The following is a 16,060-nucleotide window of genomic DNA, read 5'->3' on the forward strand; positions in this document are numbered from 1 at the left end:
GGCCTGGCACGGAGGCTGAAAGGGAAATCTACAACATGTATTGAAACATTTTTATTTTAATTCAAAATTTCCAGCAAGGCATTCAGGACTCCAAGATTTGGACCCTGCTACCTTTCTGACCTAACTTCCTACACCCACTCCCGTGGCTCCTACTCTCCTGCCAATCACGTGGGCATTACCAATAGGTGACATGCCCGCATTGCTCTGTGCTTCTGCACACTGTTCCCTCTGCCTGGACTCTTCCCCTCCTTTGTCACCAGGGAGCCCCTTTCAGTCCCCTTTCAAATCTCCTCCCTAGGGAAGACTTTCCCAGGCTCCTGTCTCTGTCCTCTCTCAGCCAAGCTCACTGCTCATGGCTTTGTGCTCGCAAACCCCACTGGACACACACCAGAGTTCTTATCATGTCTTATAACCAGGTGTCGCTCCCTTCATGGACTGTGGCTCTCTGATTCTCAGTGCCTAGAACAGTGCCTACGCCCAGGGAAGCCAGGAAAGTTGATGAGTAAATGAAGTAGGCACTGTGCCTGTCAGGGGTGAGTGCATGGGTGCAGGCGTGTGGCATGGAGCTGGGCTGGTGCTCTCTCTGCGCGGGCTGTGATGTGTTCTGCCCTTGACTGGAGCTCAGGAAGCTCGTTAGCCTGAGAGGAGGTCGATGCCAATGCTCTGTGGGTCGCATGCTGTTGTTTGGGCATAAGTGTGCCAGCACATGAATGACTCTTCATCTAGACTTGGCAACCAGTGCTGGAGGTAGAGTCTCAGAAACTACAAAGGGACAAAGCTGCTGAGAGGGAAAGCAAGTTGTTCAAAGTCAACAGACTCAAATACAGGTCTGGCTCCAAACCTTGACCATCTAAACTGCCTTCAAACTTACAATTTGTTAGAGTCTAAGGACTGTTTTGCTAATTTAGACTTAATCATGCATTCTAAAAATATATACTAATACTTTATTGAGTGCTTACTGAATGCCAGCCACCATGCCAGGCATTTTATTCATAAATATAAAACTAATTGGAAAAACAATGCAAGGCAAGTATTATTACCTGTATTCTCTGAATAACCTGCATCTTGAAAAGAAAATATATGACTTGGTCCAAATCCAAATCCCATGGGTTCTTATTGACTGTATGTGCTACCTGCAACCTTATACCCCTGAATCTCTAAAAACCTCCACCTGTTATCCCATGAAACTCAGTTGCAATGAAACAGCAAGAATCATAACCCACCAGCATGAGCGTTTTACAGGCAAAATCTCTACCAGGTACTGTTTCTATGAGCCAAGAGGAATAAAATGTAGTGAGAACGCCCTCTCAAATAAAAGTCACTTATGGAACATAAGACTGCAGAGAGCTCACAGAGCAGTGGAAATGAGGTATGAATTTATGAGGCTGAGGACAGAGGCCACGAGGCTGGGGTGGAGGAGAAGGAAGACCCGAGGAGAGCCCATGGAGGGCGAATGGTGGGTCTGACATATTGGAAATGGTACCCTGGGCAATGCCACAGAACCTGAAATCTTCAGAAGTCATTAGCATCTGACAAAAAGGTAGGCTGTTCCAATTTGAAGGTTCATCTTAAAGAGGTCAGATTCCTTCCCTTTTCTGAAGTAGCTCCAAACCTAGGAGATGAAAAGCCAAAGGGAGCTCTCGGAGAAGGGATGGAGGATGTCATTCTGCTCAGCAGTGCTGCTACACATGCTCACGGTTCACAGAAGCTGACGAGGCGTCCAGCCAGCAGGGCTGCTCCAGGGGAAGATGACCTGAAGGAGGCGCAGTGAGGCCAGCTCTTATCCAGGAGCGGTTCTGACTGGCTGGCAGTACGCACGCACGATGTTAACATGAGCTGGGTTAGGAAAAAGGGATGGAAAAGGAGCCCCAGGGACTTGGTTGTAACCCTGCCAAACCAAATGCTGGGTGGTGGGGAGTCCTGAGAGAAGAGAGAAGACTGTCTATCTGGCAGAGTGCTGGGATCTTTTTGGGCAGAGCCCTAGGCTGTAGTCTCTCCCTCCTCTTTGACCTTCACTGGGTAAGTCATTCACTTAGTGATCACTGAGATCCTAATAATGTGTAAGTCCCCATGCTAGTGATATCAACGCACCCCATCTGACCTCATGGAGTTCAGAGTTTAGTAAGAGACAGACACAATCACAACACATTGCTCAGTTTACCACAGAGCTGAGGAGGGTCCTCGGATGTGGGTAAGAAATTTAACTTTTCTGAGCTTCACTTTCATCAGCTGGGAAATGGAACTAGTAATACTTCCTTCACAGGGTTCTTGTGAACCTTGACTAAGATGATGGTTGTAAAGAAGTTAGTTTAGTACCTGATATATGGTAAGCACTAAGAAACAGATGGCTCTTTAGTTAATGTTCTATCCTGTGGCTTATTAGGAAGAAAGACAAGGTTACTGATAAGAAAACCTCTTTGGATGGGAAGGGGGCTTGAGGCAAAGTGAAGACTTGGAAACAGTGGGCCTGGATTTAATTCAAACTTTGCCAATGATTTGCTGAATGACTTTTTTTTTTTTTTTTGTATTTTCCTAAAGTGAGAAGTGGGGAGGCAGAGAGACAGACTCCTGCATATGCCTGACTGGGATCCACCCGGGAAGCCCAACGGGGGCGATGCTCTGCCCATCTGGGGCATGGCTCCGGTTCAAGCGCCTGAGGTGGAGGCCATGGAGCCATCCTCAGTGCCTGGGCCAACACTGCTCCAATGGAGCCTTGGTTACAGGAGGAGAAGAGAGGGATAGAGAGAAAGGGGTGGAAAAGCAGATAGGCACTTCTCCTGTGTGCCCTGGCAGGAATAGAACCTGGGACTTCCACACACCAGGCCAACGCTTTACCACTGAGCCAACCGGCCAGGGCCTGCTGAATGACTTTTAAGTCATTTCTTTCCTCCAACTCCTTCCCATCTGTGAAACAACAGTGGTAGCATCACCTCCACCATCACCACCCATCACCACCATCACCATCAGAAGACTGAGAAAGTGAAGTCCCGCTGGGCCCGGAGTTGAGGATAGAGGGGTGCTGGGGCAAGGGGATGGGCCATATAGCCTGTGCTCTTCCAGGACACCAGACTCTGTTCAAATAGCTCTCTTGTGTGGTTTGTCAGGAAGGAGGGCCACATTAATGAAGCTTGATTGAAGGACGGATTTCTGAGATGAGATTGGAAGGCAAGTTCCTGGGAACCCAGGGGTCTGAGTAAACACTTGTATAAAATCTGACTTCACTGTTTCCACAAACCTAACCAATGTGCTAGGGAACTTGTCTGCTCACATTTCTTTACAGGCTGGTTGTGGAGTACAGGGCATTTGATTTAAGTGGCTTTCATTAAATCCGGTCCTCCATGCCAAACAGCAAGACACTCATCCCAGGGAAGAGCCAGGCTTCCTTCCTAGGAGGACAGCCAGACAGCGGGGGCCCATTGTTGCCAATCCCACACCCCACCATCAGTGCTGATGGTGCAAGAATTCCTTTGGACATGTCTGCTGGCCTGCAGCTCCTGATGCGAAGGCCGTGCACCAGCGCTGCTGTGCCACAGCAGGGAACACAGAGAACATGACTAGAGACAGCGCTTGCTCGTGTCCGAGTTGTGCAGACACTGTGCTAACCCCTTCATCGATATTTCCTCACTGAACTCTCTCCAAAGTCCCACAGGTAGATCTACCTAGGAGGAAAATGAGGATCAGGGAGCTGAAGCAACTTGCTGAAGCCATTCAAACAGTGGGGAGTAGGTCTTTGAAACCAAATCCAGGGCCTGTTCCAATATCCTAACTCCCTGAACATGAAGAGTCCCTTGACTATCATCCCTGACATTCAATAATGAGTTTCAGTTCCTCTCGGTAAGGTGTGCCCTTGAGAGAGAGATAGGAGAAAGACATGGTGCTCACTCTGGGCAGGCACTGTTTGACCTGTGAACATGCATTATATAATTTAATTATCACATAACCCTCTGACGTAGGCACTACAATTAACTCTGTTTTTCAGATAAGAAAACTGAAGCTAAGAACCGTCAAGTACCTTGCCAAGGTCACACAGCACACGGCAGAACTACCAATGAGCCCAGGCAGGTGCTGACTACACAGCAGGGGATGCGGGAAGAATGCTACCATCCAAGTACTTTTGCTAACCTTCGGGCTGGCTTCAGACTGGCCTCGGGAGGGGTGACCGCTGTGGAAAGCGGTAGCCTGTGGGAGGCAGCACAGAGTGCTGGGACACAGGCTTGGCTGAGGCCCCAGGCTGGACTTGGGCTCCCGGCACGCCAGGCCATGTCGTGCACCAGGACCAGCCTTACTTGTGAAGCTGCTGCAACTCCCTGAGCCTCAATGTGAACGGGGATAATGTCACTCCTGTCATGCTGCCTCAACAGGAGCTGTTGCTGCAGAGTGTGTACGTGTGTGTATGCACCCAAAATATTGTTATAGGCTGTGAGGCGCTCGACAGCTCAACTTGTTTTACTATTTTAAGGGAAGACGGTAATTCTGAAGCCATCTTTTAAATCCCTGGCCTTGTGGTTACCAGGACACTGTTTTAGTCAGTTACGGTTAAAGATTTAAAAACTATAATCGACATTTCTGAAAGGTCATATCTCATCTTGCCTCTATCAAATGTCTTTGTTAATATCAAGGGCTCTCACCAATGGGTATTTTAATTATACTCATAACAATAGCTAACATTTACTGAGCCTGTACCATGGGCTATGCAGCATGCTAAGTGCTTTGTTAACATCTTAAATAATTCTTCAAATAATAATTCTCCAAAAGATAACTCCAGAAGGCAAGTATTATTATTATCTCCATTTTATAGCTTAGAGAGGTGAAGTAACTTGCCCAAAGTTATAACTGGGAAGTAGCCGAGCCAGTGTTTGAACCTAGATGTGTGGGACTCAGGGACCCTTCTAAATACATGGAGCTCCTTTGCCTTCGCACTTGAAGCCATACACGTGCTTGATACCGGTTATGGGTAGTGGTGTGCACAGAGTTAAGAAAGATGAACTCTCACTATTCCATTCAAAGTCCCTGCCAATGGCTCTGTGTCTCCTTTCACAGGGCCAACTAAACGGTGCTTAGTGACTTCAGCCAAAATCATACCTGCCTCCGCGGGAGAATGTATGGAGTCTCATCAGGGATTAACAATGTATGGACAGTTATATACCTATCATAAATTAGCTTTGTGGCCACATAATGAACAATACCACCTAGTGTTGGTTTAAGGGAATCATTTATTATATTGCCATAAACAAAGCTATATAAAAATAATTATTGCTAAGACCCTGGGCATCTACGTTTTCAATCACATCTTTACACAGGCCTTGCAAACAAGGAGAAAAGATCAATTTAGACTGTGTATTGAGCATCAATTTACCAGCTGGCGTGGAAAGGTAAGTCAAAGTATTCCAAAGGCACAGATGTCACATGGATCTCATTTTTGCCAATGGCCTCAAGCCTATTCCCTGACCACAACTGGAATTGTTAATACACACCATAATGAGCTAACTTGAGCTTCACTTTGTTTAATCAATGTGGTGTGTTAGGGAAAGTGATTTAGAGTAAAAAAAAAAAAAAAGAGCCAGAAATGCCATCACTTATTAGCTGTGTGACACTGGAAAAGATTACTTAAAAATTTCTGGGCCTAAGCTTCTTTATCTGTTGATTTCTCTTCATTTGTTTGTTGTCTCCTCTCCCCTCTTCCTGGCTTGTAAGCTCACAAAGGCAGAACCCTTCCTACCTCTTTATCCCTTCCGATCAGGAGAGTATCTAGGACACAGTAGGTGCTCAGTAAGTACAAACTGAGTAAAGCGTTATTATAATTGGTAGAAGGGGGATGATAATGCTATGCATATAAGCTTATTTTGTGTGTGTGTGTGTGTATTTAAATAGTGCGCACTTTAAATGATAAATTAGAACTGAACATACCTACTATATGCCAGTACTGTGCTAGGTGATTCACCTGTGTTCTCATTTGATCCTCGCCTTGAGAAGGTCTATAAATCACAAAGTGCTTACAAACAGAGGGTGCCCCTATAATTATCCTTTGAACTTTGTATGCATAAACTCTGTGATGAACCAAATACTACAATTGTGAACACATTCAATCATGTGTTCATTCATTCATTTGCTCACTCATTCATTCATCAGTGTTTACTGAGCAGCTGCTGTGGGCCAGGCCTGAGTGCTGAGAATGGAGAGGCGAATCAGACATGTTTGCTATCCTCATGGAACTCAGAGTCTCGTGGAGGAGCTCACGAGACAGGCAAGTGGGGGCCAGACCACAGAGAACCCTAAATACTACACTGAGTTTGGACTTCATTCTCAAATGAAGGAGTGAGTGAAACCAAAGCTCTCTCCTGGCAGATCTCATGTGGGCACACTGCTCCCTGTGGCCTTGCCTCTAGGGATGACTTTGTAATGTGAGAGATGAGATTTTAGTGAAACATCTATTATTATTATTATTATTATTATTATTATTATTTGAGAGAGAGAGAGACAGGGACAAACAGATAGGAAGGAAGAGAGATGAGAGCATCAATTCTTTGTTGAGGCACCTTAGTTATTCACTGATTGCTTACTCATATGTGCCTTGATTGGGAGGCCCCAGCCAAGCCAGTGACCCCTTGCTTAAGCCGGCGACCTTGGGCTTCAAGTCAGCGACCTTTGGGCTCAAGCCAGTGACCACAGGGTCGGTTCTATACTCTCATGTGTAAACCAGTAACCCCACGCTCAAGCTGGTGAACCTGCGCTCAAGCCAGCACCCTCGGGGTTTCGAACCTGGGTCCTCAGTGTCCTGGGCCAATGCTCTATATATTGCACCACTGTACCATTGCTTGTTCAGACAAACTTCTATTATTATAACTAACACAGTTAAGGGCAATGTTTGGACTCTCAAGGCCACCACTATGAAAGGAATGGGTGAAGGTATGATTTTTCAGTCCTCTGCCCATCTAAGAGTAGAGGTTGAAGACCTCTAAAGTTCAGGAAAAGAGGAAGAGCATTCAGCGACAAGGGGCAGGCAGGTGTGTGTCTGAATCAGGGTCAGGGCACCAGTCAGAACTGAATGGTGAATGCGTTACAGTGCAAACACCTCCCTCTGGCCATGCTATGCCCTTCTCCCCACACTTACCGACAGAGCAGTCGTGTCCAGTCCAGCTTGGGTCACAGCTGCAAATCCCGGTGTCTGGGAGGAAGGTTCCGTGGCCTGAACACTGGTCCAAGCATGTGGCCCTGGGCGTCTCACAGTTGGTGCCTCCCCATCCCACGGAGCAGTGGCACTCGCCTCTCACGCAGACACCGCGGCCAGAACACGTGGGGTCCATGCAGTCCACTGCGACACGAGGGGAAGAGAACATAGGTAAGCATCTGACCAGCACAGGTGAGGCTTCTTTAAGCAACGTGCTGTACCTTGTAGTTGAGTGGATGGGCTTCATGCACTCTGGTATAAGGACACAGATTTCCTGTGGAGAAGCCATTTGGTGCGGTGAAGAGCAGTAAGTCTAGCAAATGGTAGACCTGAGTTCTGGACTCTACCTGGTGACTGACTGTTTATCTCTCTGCATCTTGATTCCCTTACCTGGAAAAGGTGGATACAAACTCCTACCTCTTGGTTTTAGAAGTGGACTGAATAATAAATACTTACCAAGTGTTCACACAGCGCCCCATGCCTGCTATGTCTGTAATAACTGCAATCATCGAGGTCGATTGCTTTGTGCACTCCTGTGTCTCTACTTCCTAGAACAGTGCCCAGCACAGCAGAGGTACTCAAAGTATCATTGTGGGGCAAGCTATTATTGTTTACTACTTCATAATGCAGTTTTATATGTGTGACTGTGGTACTAAAATAGATTTCTTAATTTAAATGAGAATTTATTTCGCATTTAACTTTCATTATATTTTTATCATCTTCCCAAAATTCTTATGATTGATATAAACTTTCAAACCTCACTGTTCAGACAAGCATTTGTTTTGAAATCTTTCCAGGCAAGCATTTCAAGGACGGTTCAAAATTAAACATGGGTGCTTTGCACAGCTTATCCCCACGTGGTGGGTGAACGCTATAGCTGTAGCTCATAGACAAGCAACCCCCACAGGGCTCCCAGGGCCAAGGTCAAAGCACTCCAGAGACCACCCAGAAAGAGGGAATGGAACCAACTACTGTAGGTTACCTACTCTCTGCTTGCACTATAGGAAGTGCTTTACATATCTTATCAGATTCAGTTTTCTCAATAACTGAAGCAAGTGAGGAATGTCAGGCTCAGAGAGCTGAAGGATTTATGCCAGATCATAGAGCTCAACCCTTCCAGAGAGGAATCTGAGGACAGGCCTGTCTGATTCTGAATCTAATGACAGTTCTGCTACTGGGTGGATTCTCCTGAATCAGAGCTCTAGTTATGGGGCTGTACAAAATCGGCGGAGACTGCTAACCCTCCGTGAAGCACCGCATAGAAGTGAAGAAGAGTCTAACTCATCACATGGCTCAGGTTCACATGGGAAGTGCACACAGGCTGCAGAGAGAAGACAGAACTGACGAAGGGAGTTGGTCCATTTCTCTACTCAACCAAAGTGTTGTTTTCAGGCAGTAGGGGATTCTATTCATCTTGTAGTTGTAAGGGGAGAGTGGTGTTCTGGCCGGGGGCTCCAACATGGAGCTGTTGGAAAAACAGTGGTGATGGAGCTGCCATGAGTATAGTCAGTTTTCTCCTTACAGGAACTCATGAGGAAGGCTGATGCTGCAAAGGAAAGAACTTAGCATTTCATCTCTGAGGACTAAGTTCAAGGGTCACAGGACAAAATGTACTGGTTTTATGACCACGGTCAAGTCACATATCCGCTCTGAGCTTTCATCTATAAAGCAGGTATGATAAGATTACCTATCACTCAGGTTTCTACGAGGACCAAATAACACTGAGGATTTGAAAAAACTGCATATACTGTAAGTAGTTGGAAATAGTTGGTTTACTGTCCTAGAAGGACATCCAGTAGCATCACTTAAGCAAACTGTGGTCAGAGCTCATTTATAATTCAGACATGTTTTTTACTTTATTTATCAATTAAATTTTATTACCCAGTATATTTGACTTTTGCACAAAAGACTGAGCAATCCAGCTTGGGTATATTAGAGTCTCAGACACAAATGAGCAGACTTAACAAACAGCACATTCCGGGAAGAACAGTCTGTTTATTCTGAGGGCCAGCTTATTAAGAAAGCTCTTTTACTATTTAGGTTTTTAAAGGACCTTAATAACCTAAATGATAAATAAAAAGACCAGAGGTCAGAAGTAACCACTTGCTAAAAACATAATAATTATAGCACAATAGCAACAACAGCAACTTTAATTTAGTCCTCTGTGTCATACTTTGCTATAAAACCTTCTATATATATCATCTCACTTAACCACAACAAACCTCCGAGGTAGATACCATTATCATCCTCGCTGTACAGATGAGGGAACTGAAGCACAGAGAGGTTAAATAACTCGCCCAAGATCACAGAGTGGTCATTCAAATTTGAATCACTCTGGCCTGATATAGATCTCTTGCTATTATTTCCTTTATAATCCCACTGGTTCAAACATACATTCATACACATATACAGACATAAACACATAAAATGGTTAAAAAGGTAGGAAAACAAAACAAGGAAAGAAACAGGGCAAAGTGGAGAATTAATCAAGTCAAATGAAGGCAATGAATCTCTTCTTTTATAGTCTCAGGACACTGTTTAACAATGGTTCAGGCATGATCTGTTAGAGTGCCTGGTAATTAAAAAGAATAAAAATCATAACAGTGATAAATTTTCATGACTTGCTTCAGATCTTGGGATCTCAGAAGGATTATTCCAGCCCATTAGGCTACTATGATAATTCCCTAGATCCAGAGATTTTTTTCAATTTGACAGGAAATGAGTCATCAATTCCTACCCCAAGACCTATAAATGTATTTCTAGCTCCATGAATACCTGACCCCAGCTCTGGGTGGAAGTTGTCTCCAGGGTGCCCCTAAGGTTGGCTCTATAAATCTGCACTGTTAGCGAGCAAGCCGAAAGGGTGCCAAGTTTAGCCAGAGGCCCGTGGAGTCACAGCCCTGTTCTTCCTCAGAGACATTGAGTCTGTTAGGGACCCAGGAGCCAGCAAAGTGAATTCCACACTTTCAGAAGATGGTTCGGGCAGGGAAGGATCAGAAGAAACTATGAGAGGCTACCTCCAGGCAATTCATCCTCAGTCATCATTTCTGAGGGACAACTTGGCAAATAGCGTAGACTCTCCAGGGAAATTTTAAAGAGGACTCTCAAGAAAAGGGGGCTTCAGGAAACCTAAGATGAACTGACTGACACTCCTGCCTAGAGAACATTGTCCCTGCTTATCCTATACTTAGGGTCATTATCAATACCATAGTGATGCTCTACCAAGGAGTTCCTATGTAGACTGGGTCTGTCCTCCCTTTCTGGGGCCTCTGGGGTGACACGAACCCTAGAACAGATTAAAGTGGTCTCTTTCCATGCTGGCCAGGTAACTCAGTTGGTTAGAGCATCTTCCTGATACACCAAGATTGTGGGTTTGATCCCTGGCCAGGGCACATACAAGAATCAACCAATGAATGCATAAATAAGTGGAACAACAAATTGACGTTTCTCTCTCTCTCTCCGCTTTTCTCTAAAATCAATAAATAAAAATTAAAAGAATGTAAAGTGGTCTCTTCCCATCACACTGGGATGGCTTCCCACATATTCATGCTGCAGGGAACCGCGTAACACGGGAAGAATGGGCGGCTGGGGCGGGGAGGCGCCGTGCCAAGGGTTCTAGAGAATGTGGCGGGGGGTGGGCTCAACTTCATGTAGACAGTCTCACTTAGCTTCCCCTCAGAAGAGGTGCCAAACAGTTATATATTTTCCTCTGAAGAGCTTGCCATTCAAGCCAAAATTTCTGGAAGAAGCTTAGCCCATTAATGAAATGATGAGTCCTGCATGGCCAGACTGTAAACACAACTCTTGCCCCAAAATGTTCCATGCTTCTGTGACCACACAGGCTATTAGATGTTTCTTCAGAACCAAAAACACAGTCTCATTTTTCACTGCAAAAGTCCTAAGTTGTTCTCTTCTGCCCCTCCCCCAACCCCCTCCAAGCATGGTTCAGGCTTTAAAAAAATATAGGGCAATAAACTTCAGAAGAAGGAAGCCAGAGGTGGGGGGAGGAGTTAGCTTGTTAGCTGATGTTTTATAAACACAGTGAAACCCCCATCAGAACAAAGTTGAGGGAAGAGGAGGGGCAGGGTGGGGGAGGGCTAAGGCCCCAAGAAACCCCCATTATAAACACAAGGACTATGCAATGATGCTTCACCAGAGAGATAAAAATAATAGAAGGAATCAGTACCAGATGGCCCTCCTCAGAAAAGAAAGCAGCAAGAAAGACATTTCTTTTCAAATAGATAATGTAAATCAAAGAGCTAAACAACTTTTCTTCTCTTTGAAAGTACTCTTGTGCTCTGGGGCACCGTCCAGGGCCGGGGGAGCAGGGCGACTCCCTCTCCTTGGCCCACACAACACGGTGGGGTGTGGGGGGAACGGCCCCACAGTTCCAAGAGGAACCTTCTCTTTGTTTTCCTCCCCTTCTCAGGGTCTTCACCTCAAGTGACTACACTGAAAAGGGAAAGCAGAGGCAGGTCCCCATTGTCAGGATGAGAAAGCCAAGCTCTTCTGTGCGAGGGGCTGGCACGCCTCCCCTTTCAGTCAGACAGCCCCCAGTATCCACATCGACATTAAAGGTCTGAACCAGGACCTTCCTCACCCTTGGGGTCCACGGACAGCGTGTCTCAGAGAGGGGATGCTTTTCAGACACTAACTCTTTCCTGTTTCCCACTTCAAAATGGGCCCACTAGAGTCCCTCTTTCTCTTTTAGAGAAAAGGATGCCTTGAGAGGGGACTGTCTGTTAAACCCCAAATGGGTTTGACGATGAGCCCTCCCATGCATGGAGCTTCTTCCACCCAGTGGAGAAGGTGCGAGGGGCCTAGACAGCGGACAGTGGGAGGTAAGGGCGACTAGCATCATCCCTCAGTTTCAAAGGCAAGTTCATCCATTTCGAAAGCCCTTGGGTTAAATGAGTGGAGTAAACTACAGCAGGAAGTGTGCTTGGGTTGTCCCAGAATACTACTGATAATGTAAGGGCTAACATTCACAGAGCAGTGACTGTGTGTCACATACTGAGCTGCGTGCTTTACATGGTCATTTAATTCACTCCTCATAACAGGCCTCTGAGGAAGGCATTCCCATTTTATAGACGAGGGAACTGAGGCTAGTTAATGGCAGAGCCATGACTCAAACCTACATCTAAGATGCCAGAGCGTGCACTCTTAAAAGCTACTCTGTATTGCTTGTGAATAAGACCCACCTCGCATCTGAAAATTCTATGTAGCCAAGAGGAAAGAGTACTGGATGGGAAGTGAGAAGACTGGGGTTGAATTCCAGCTCTGCTCAGCTCTATGATCATGGTGATGTCACTGCCCTTCCCTGAGCCTCGGTTTCATCATTTGTGAAACAACAGATATTTACTTATCTTACCTACTTAGATATCCTGGGAAAGAACTGATGTCATGGTTATATCAGCAGCTCACTTTCTAGCCTTGATCTACACAGACATATATTTACTTATGAAAGAAAGAGACATGGTTATAAGACCTGAGAACTGCATAGCAAATGCACACACACATGCCATAGACACACAGCCGAGTATGATGATGGAAGGCAGAGTTTGGAGGTCTAAAATATACTCATACTTCAGAAATGGGGAGCAGATGAGCTTAAAGGGGAGTGGAAAGAACCTGGGCTATGGAGACAGAAAGATCGGGCTCAAACCCAGCCCTGCCAACTACTAGCTGTGTGACCTTGGACAAGTCATTTGACTCTTAGAGTCTCTGATTCTGCAACTATTAAATGAAGACAATTAAGCCTCCCTGCTGGGGTTTGAAGTTAAATAATACAAGGCTTCTAGCACAGAGCCTTGCATATACTAGGTACTCAATACAATACTTCTCTTCCATTCACTGAGTAGGACCAAATTTGTTCTCTTCCTTTAGGATAATTACTGTTGCTGACGGGTTCCTGGCTCAGGGGGTGAGGGGATCACAGGGCAGCTCAGGTGGCTTCCTCTACTCCCTGGATGTCCTCTTGGCCCTGCGTGCTGACCTCTAAGTCAAAGCAGCATGCCGGGGCTGCCTGCATGCCAGTCTTACCTTCCTCGCAGTTCTCGCCCTTGTAGCCGGGGTTGCAGATGCAGGTGCCCATGATGCAGGTGCCGTGGTTGCTGCAGGTCACATCGATACACTGGTTGGTGGGCACATCGCACTCGGCGCCCTTCCAGCCGCTGTGGCACAGACACCGGCCCTTCATGTACTGGCCATTCCCACTACAGAGCACGGGGCAGGAGGCTGGGGAGACAGCAGAGTAAGCCTGGCGCTGGAATGAACCGGAGCGCACCGCTCCCGCCAGCCTCTGTCCCTTTCTCCCCTCGGCCCGCGGGCTTGACGAAGAGCCTCGAGTGCTCTGCCACAATTCCCACGTGTGCCCATCTGTCTGCTCCTCTTGTTTTGTTTCATCCTGGCTCAAACCCATCTGGAGCTGTAGGCAAAGGGGTGCACTGCAGGCCTGGCGGACCTGACGCCCACAGAACGCTGCTCCTTACATCCGCCTCACATCCCTGGTGCAGCACGGCGGGGGCGCCTGGATGGGAGGCGTCAGTCTGTTCCTTGGGCCTCCTGCTTGCTGCATCCCTCCCCCAATGCTCCCCTTCTAATCCCGCTCCATCCTGCTTCCCCACATCTCACCTGCAGTGCCACTTCCTGTCATCTCTAACCCGGTGAATCTCAGTTTTTCTTGCCTTTCAGGCCTCCACTCAAACCCCATATGCCTGGCCCCATAAGCAAGTAGCTGAGCCCAACTTAGCTCTTGAAAGGATTATCTTTTCATTCTGCCTCTTAGCACAAAGGGCCTTGTGCACATCTGTACAAAGGACACACTATAAAAATAAATTATATTTCATTGTGCTATAAGTACCTACTGGCCTTAGTGAGACTCATTAAGGTGGTTTTATACATGACTCTTAACTCTGAGTGCATAATAGATGAGACGGTAATTCCTGTTAGAAGGAGCGACTCACTGCTTCTCTCTGCACCACGGTCCTGTGGCCCTCGCCTGGCATCTTTTCTTTTGAAAGCATTCAGCAGGTAATCACTGTGCTTTCTCAGGGCTGCTGGCTCTGCAGCCTCAAACCAAGTCTGTTTCACGATAGAAAGAGTCCACAGAATCCCCAACACAGTGTCACCTCACTAGATCTGCAGGGTGCCATTTCCTCAGCCTGGGACACTATCCCTGGCTTCTACCAATGAACAGTGACTCGAGAATTAGGTGTCAGTTCCAGGGTCACCTCATCTGGGGAGCCTTTCCTGGTCCTCATCTGTTCAAGCAGAGATAGCTGCTCCCTTTCACTCTGATAGGAGCTCCCTGCATGTTACCTCCCCATAGTGTTTCTCACCTGTTAACCGTTTTGTAATCATCGGCTCTGCCTGTCTCCCAGGCTGAGAGCCCCTGGGCCTGCCCAGTGTGGCAGCCTCAGTGTCCAGCACAGGGCCAAGGCTGGAAGGGCAGGAAGCAAATGCCCGCTGAAGGACTGGAGAGGTGGAGAAACCAAAGGAAGGGGCCATTTGAACTTCCCAATGGGAGTGTCAGATTCTCAGGACTACAGATCTCCTATGGCATTTTTCTTGTTAATCCTTCCAGGACAGAAATGAAGGCCAAACGCACAGGGTGGATGATGGGAAGCCTTTTACCTATCCCAATAGTGGTTATCAGTAGCACTGTATGTGCCCAAGTCTGAAACAACATCAGGATCCTGTGTGAAGAAGAGCGGTCTTGCCTTCCAAGTCCTTGGTGGCTTCAGCCCCGACCGCCTGTGCTCTGACAAGGCAGTAACTGAGCAATGAGTCACCCCCTGCCCAGGGCCAGGAAGAAACCACATTGGCTGAACGTGAACTTCACAGATGCTTGGCAAAGCCTGACCGCTCCTCCAAGGGGAAATCGACTTTTAAAAGGACCCCCCTTCCACTCCTTCTGCCCCCACAGTGGGACACAAAGTTCCCAGTGGCTGCCGCTGTAAAGGCCCTTCCTTCCTGACCTCCCCAGTCATGGACATGTGGGTCACAATGGCTGATGCGGCCACGGCTCTGCCCGCAGAGCCCCTCTCAGGTTGTTCTGAAGAACAGCCCTTGGGGGCCCTTCTCGAGAGAGTCAGGAGGTGGCCTAGGGTTCTGCACTTGCTCCGAGAAGTGGAACCTGAGCTGCCCGAGAGGCCTGGGGAGTGGAGATCACAGGCCCGCACACAGAGCTCTCACCTCTGCTGCAGTCAGGGCCCAGGAAGCCCAGGAAGCAGTGGCAGGTCCCAGAGACGCAGTCGCCATTGCCGTAGCAGTTGCTGGGGCAGTTATCCACCGACTCTGGGGGAGAAAAGAGGAGAGCTGAGAACAGACACTTCTTTCCCCAAACAGAGGGCCCAGGAGTCAAGCCTCAGGTTAACCGGGACCCACAGGGTCAATTGAGCTCTACTGGTCCAGTCATTGAAAGCAACTGATCAAGTTAGAAATTATGTTATTTTTACTCTTACTGAGTTAGAAATTACATTATTTTTACTCTTACTGAGTTAGAAATGACGTTATTTTTACTCTTACTGAGGTTACATCTCAACTGATGTGAAGAGACGTGTTCTGGAAAATGTTTGCCTGAACCAACTTTTTAATCAATCAAATTTGTAATTGTAAATACACTAAAAAATTTTTTCTAAACACATTGGGGGAAAAAATAGTTTAACCTGTTATCATTGGTTATCTTTGGATGCTGGTTTATTGGGCTATTCTTGTGGTCTTGACACTTTCCTGTGTTTAACCTGATCCTCATAATGGGCTGACAGTCCAGGGATTTGTTTTTTAAAGCATTTGTAAATCTGTCTTTTCCTACCTATGACTTTTCAACCATCAGTCCGGGTCCCCACCATCTCTCACCAGGCTAACACCACAGCCGCGTGGCTGGCCTCT

General features: G+C 46.9%; 1 protein-coding gene across 2 annotated transcripts in view; it reads right to left on the reverse strand.

Moving 5' to 3' along the window:
- TENM4 (teneurin transmembrane protein 4) overlaps window positions 1-16,060 on the reverse strand; it is an 801,941-nt gene that overhangs the window by 156,925 nt on the left and 628,956 nt on the right. For both annotated transcript variants that reach the window (XM_066369554.1, XM_066369563.1), the window contains 3 exons: window positions 15,365-15,466; window positions 13,211-13,405; window positions 7,112-7,312 (listed from right to left, as the gene is read on the reverse strand). In XM_066369554.1, coding sequence (XP_066225651.1) covers window positions 7,112-7,312; window positions 13,211-13,405; window positions 15,365-15,466 — 498 coding nt within the window. The remainder of the gene's footprint in view (window positions 1-7,111; window positions 7,313-13,210; window positions 13,406-15,364; window positions 15,467-16,060) is intronic.

Source organism: Saccopteryx leptura, chromosome 1 (genome assembly GCF_036850995.1).
Source record: "Saccopteryx leptura isolate mSacLep1 chromosome 1, mSacLep1_pri_phased_curated, whole genome shotgun sequence".
NCBI classification, from domain to species: Eukaryota; Metazoa; Chordata; class Mammalia; order Chiroptera; family Emballonuridae; genus Saccopteryx; species Saccopteryx leptura.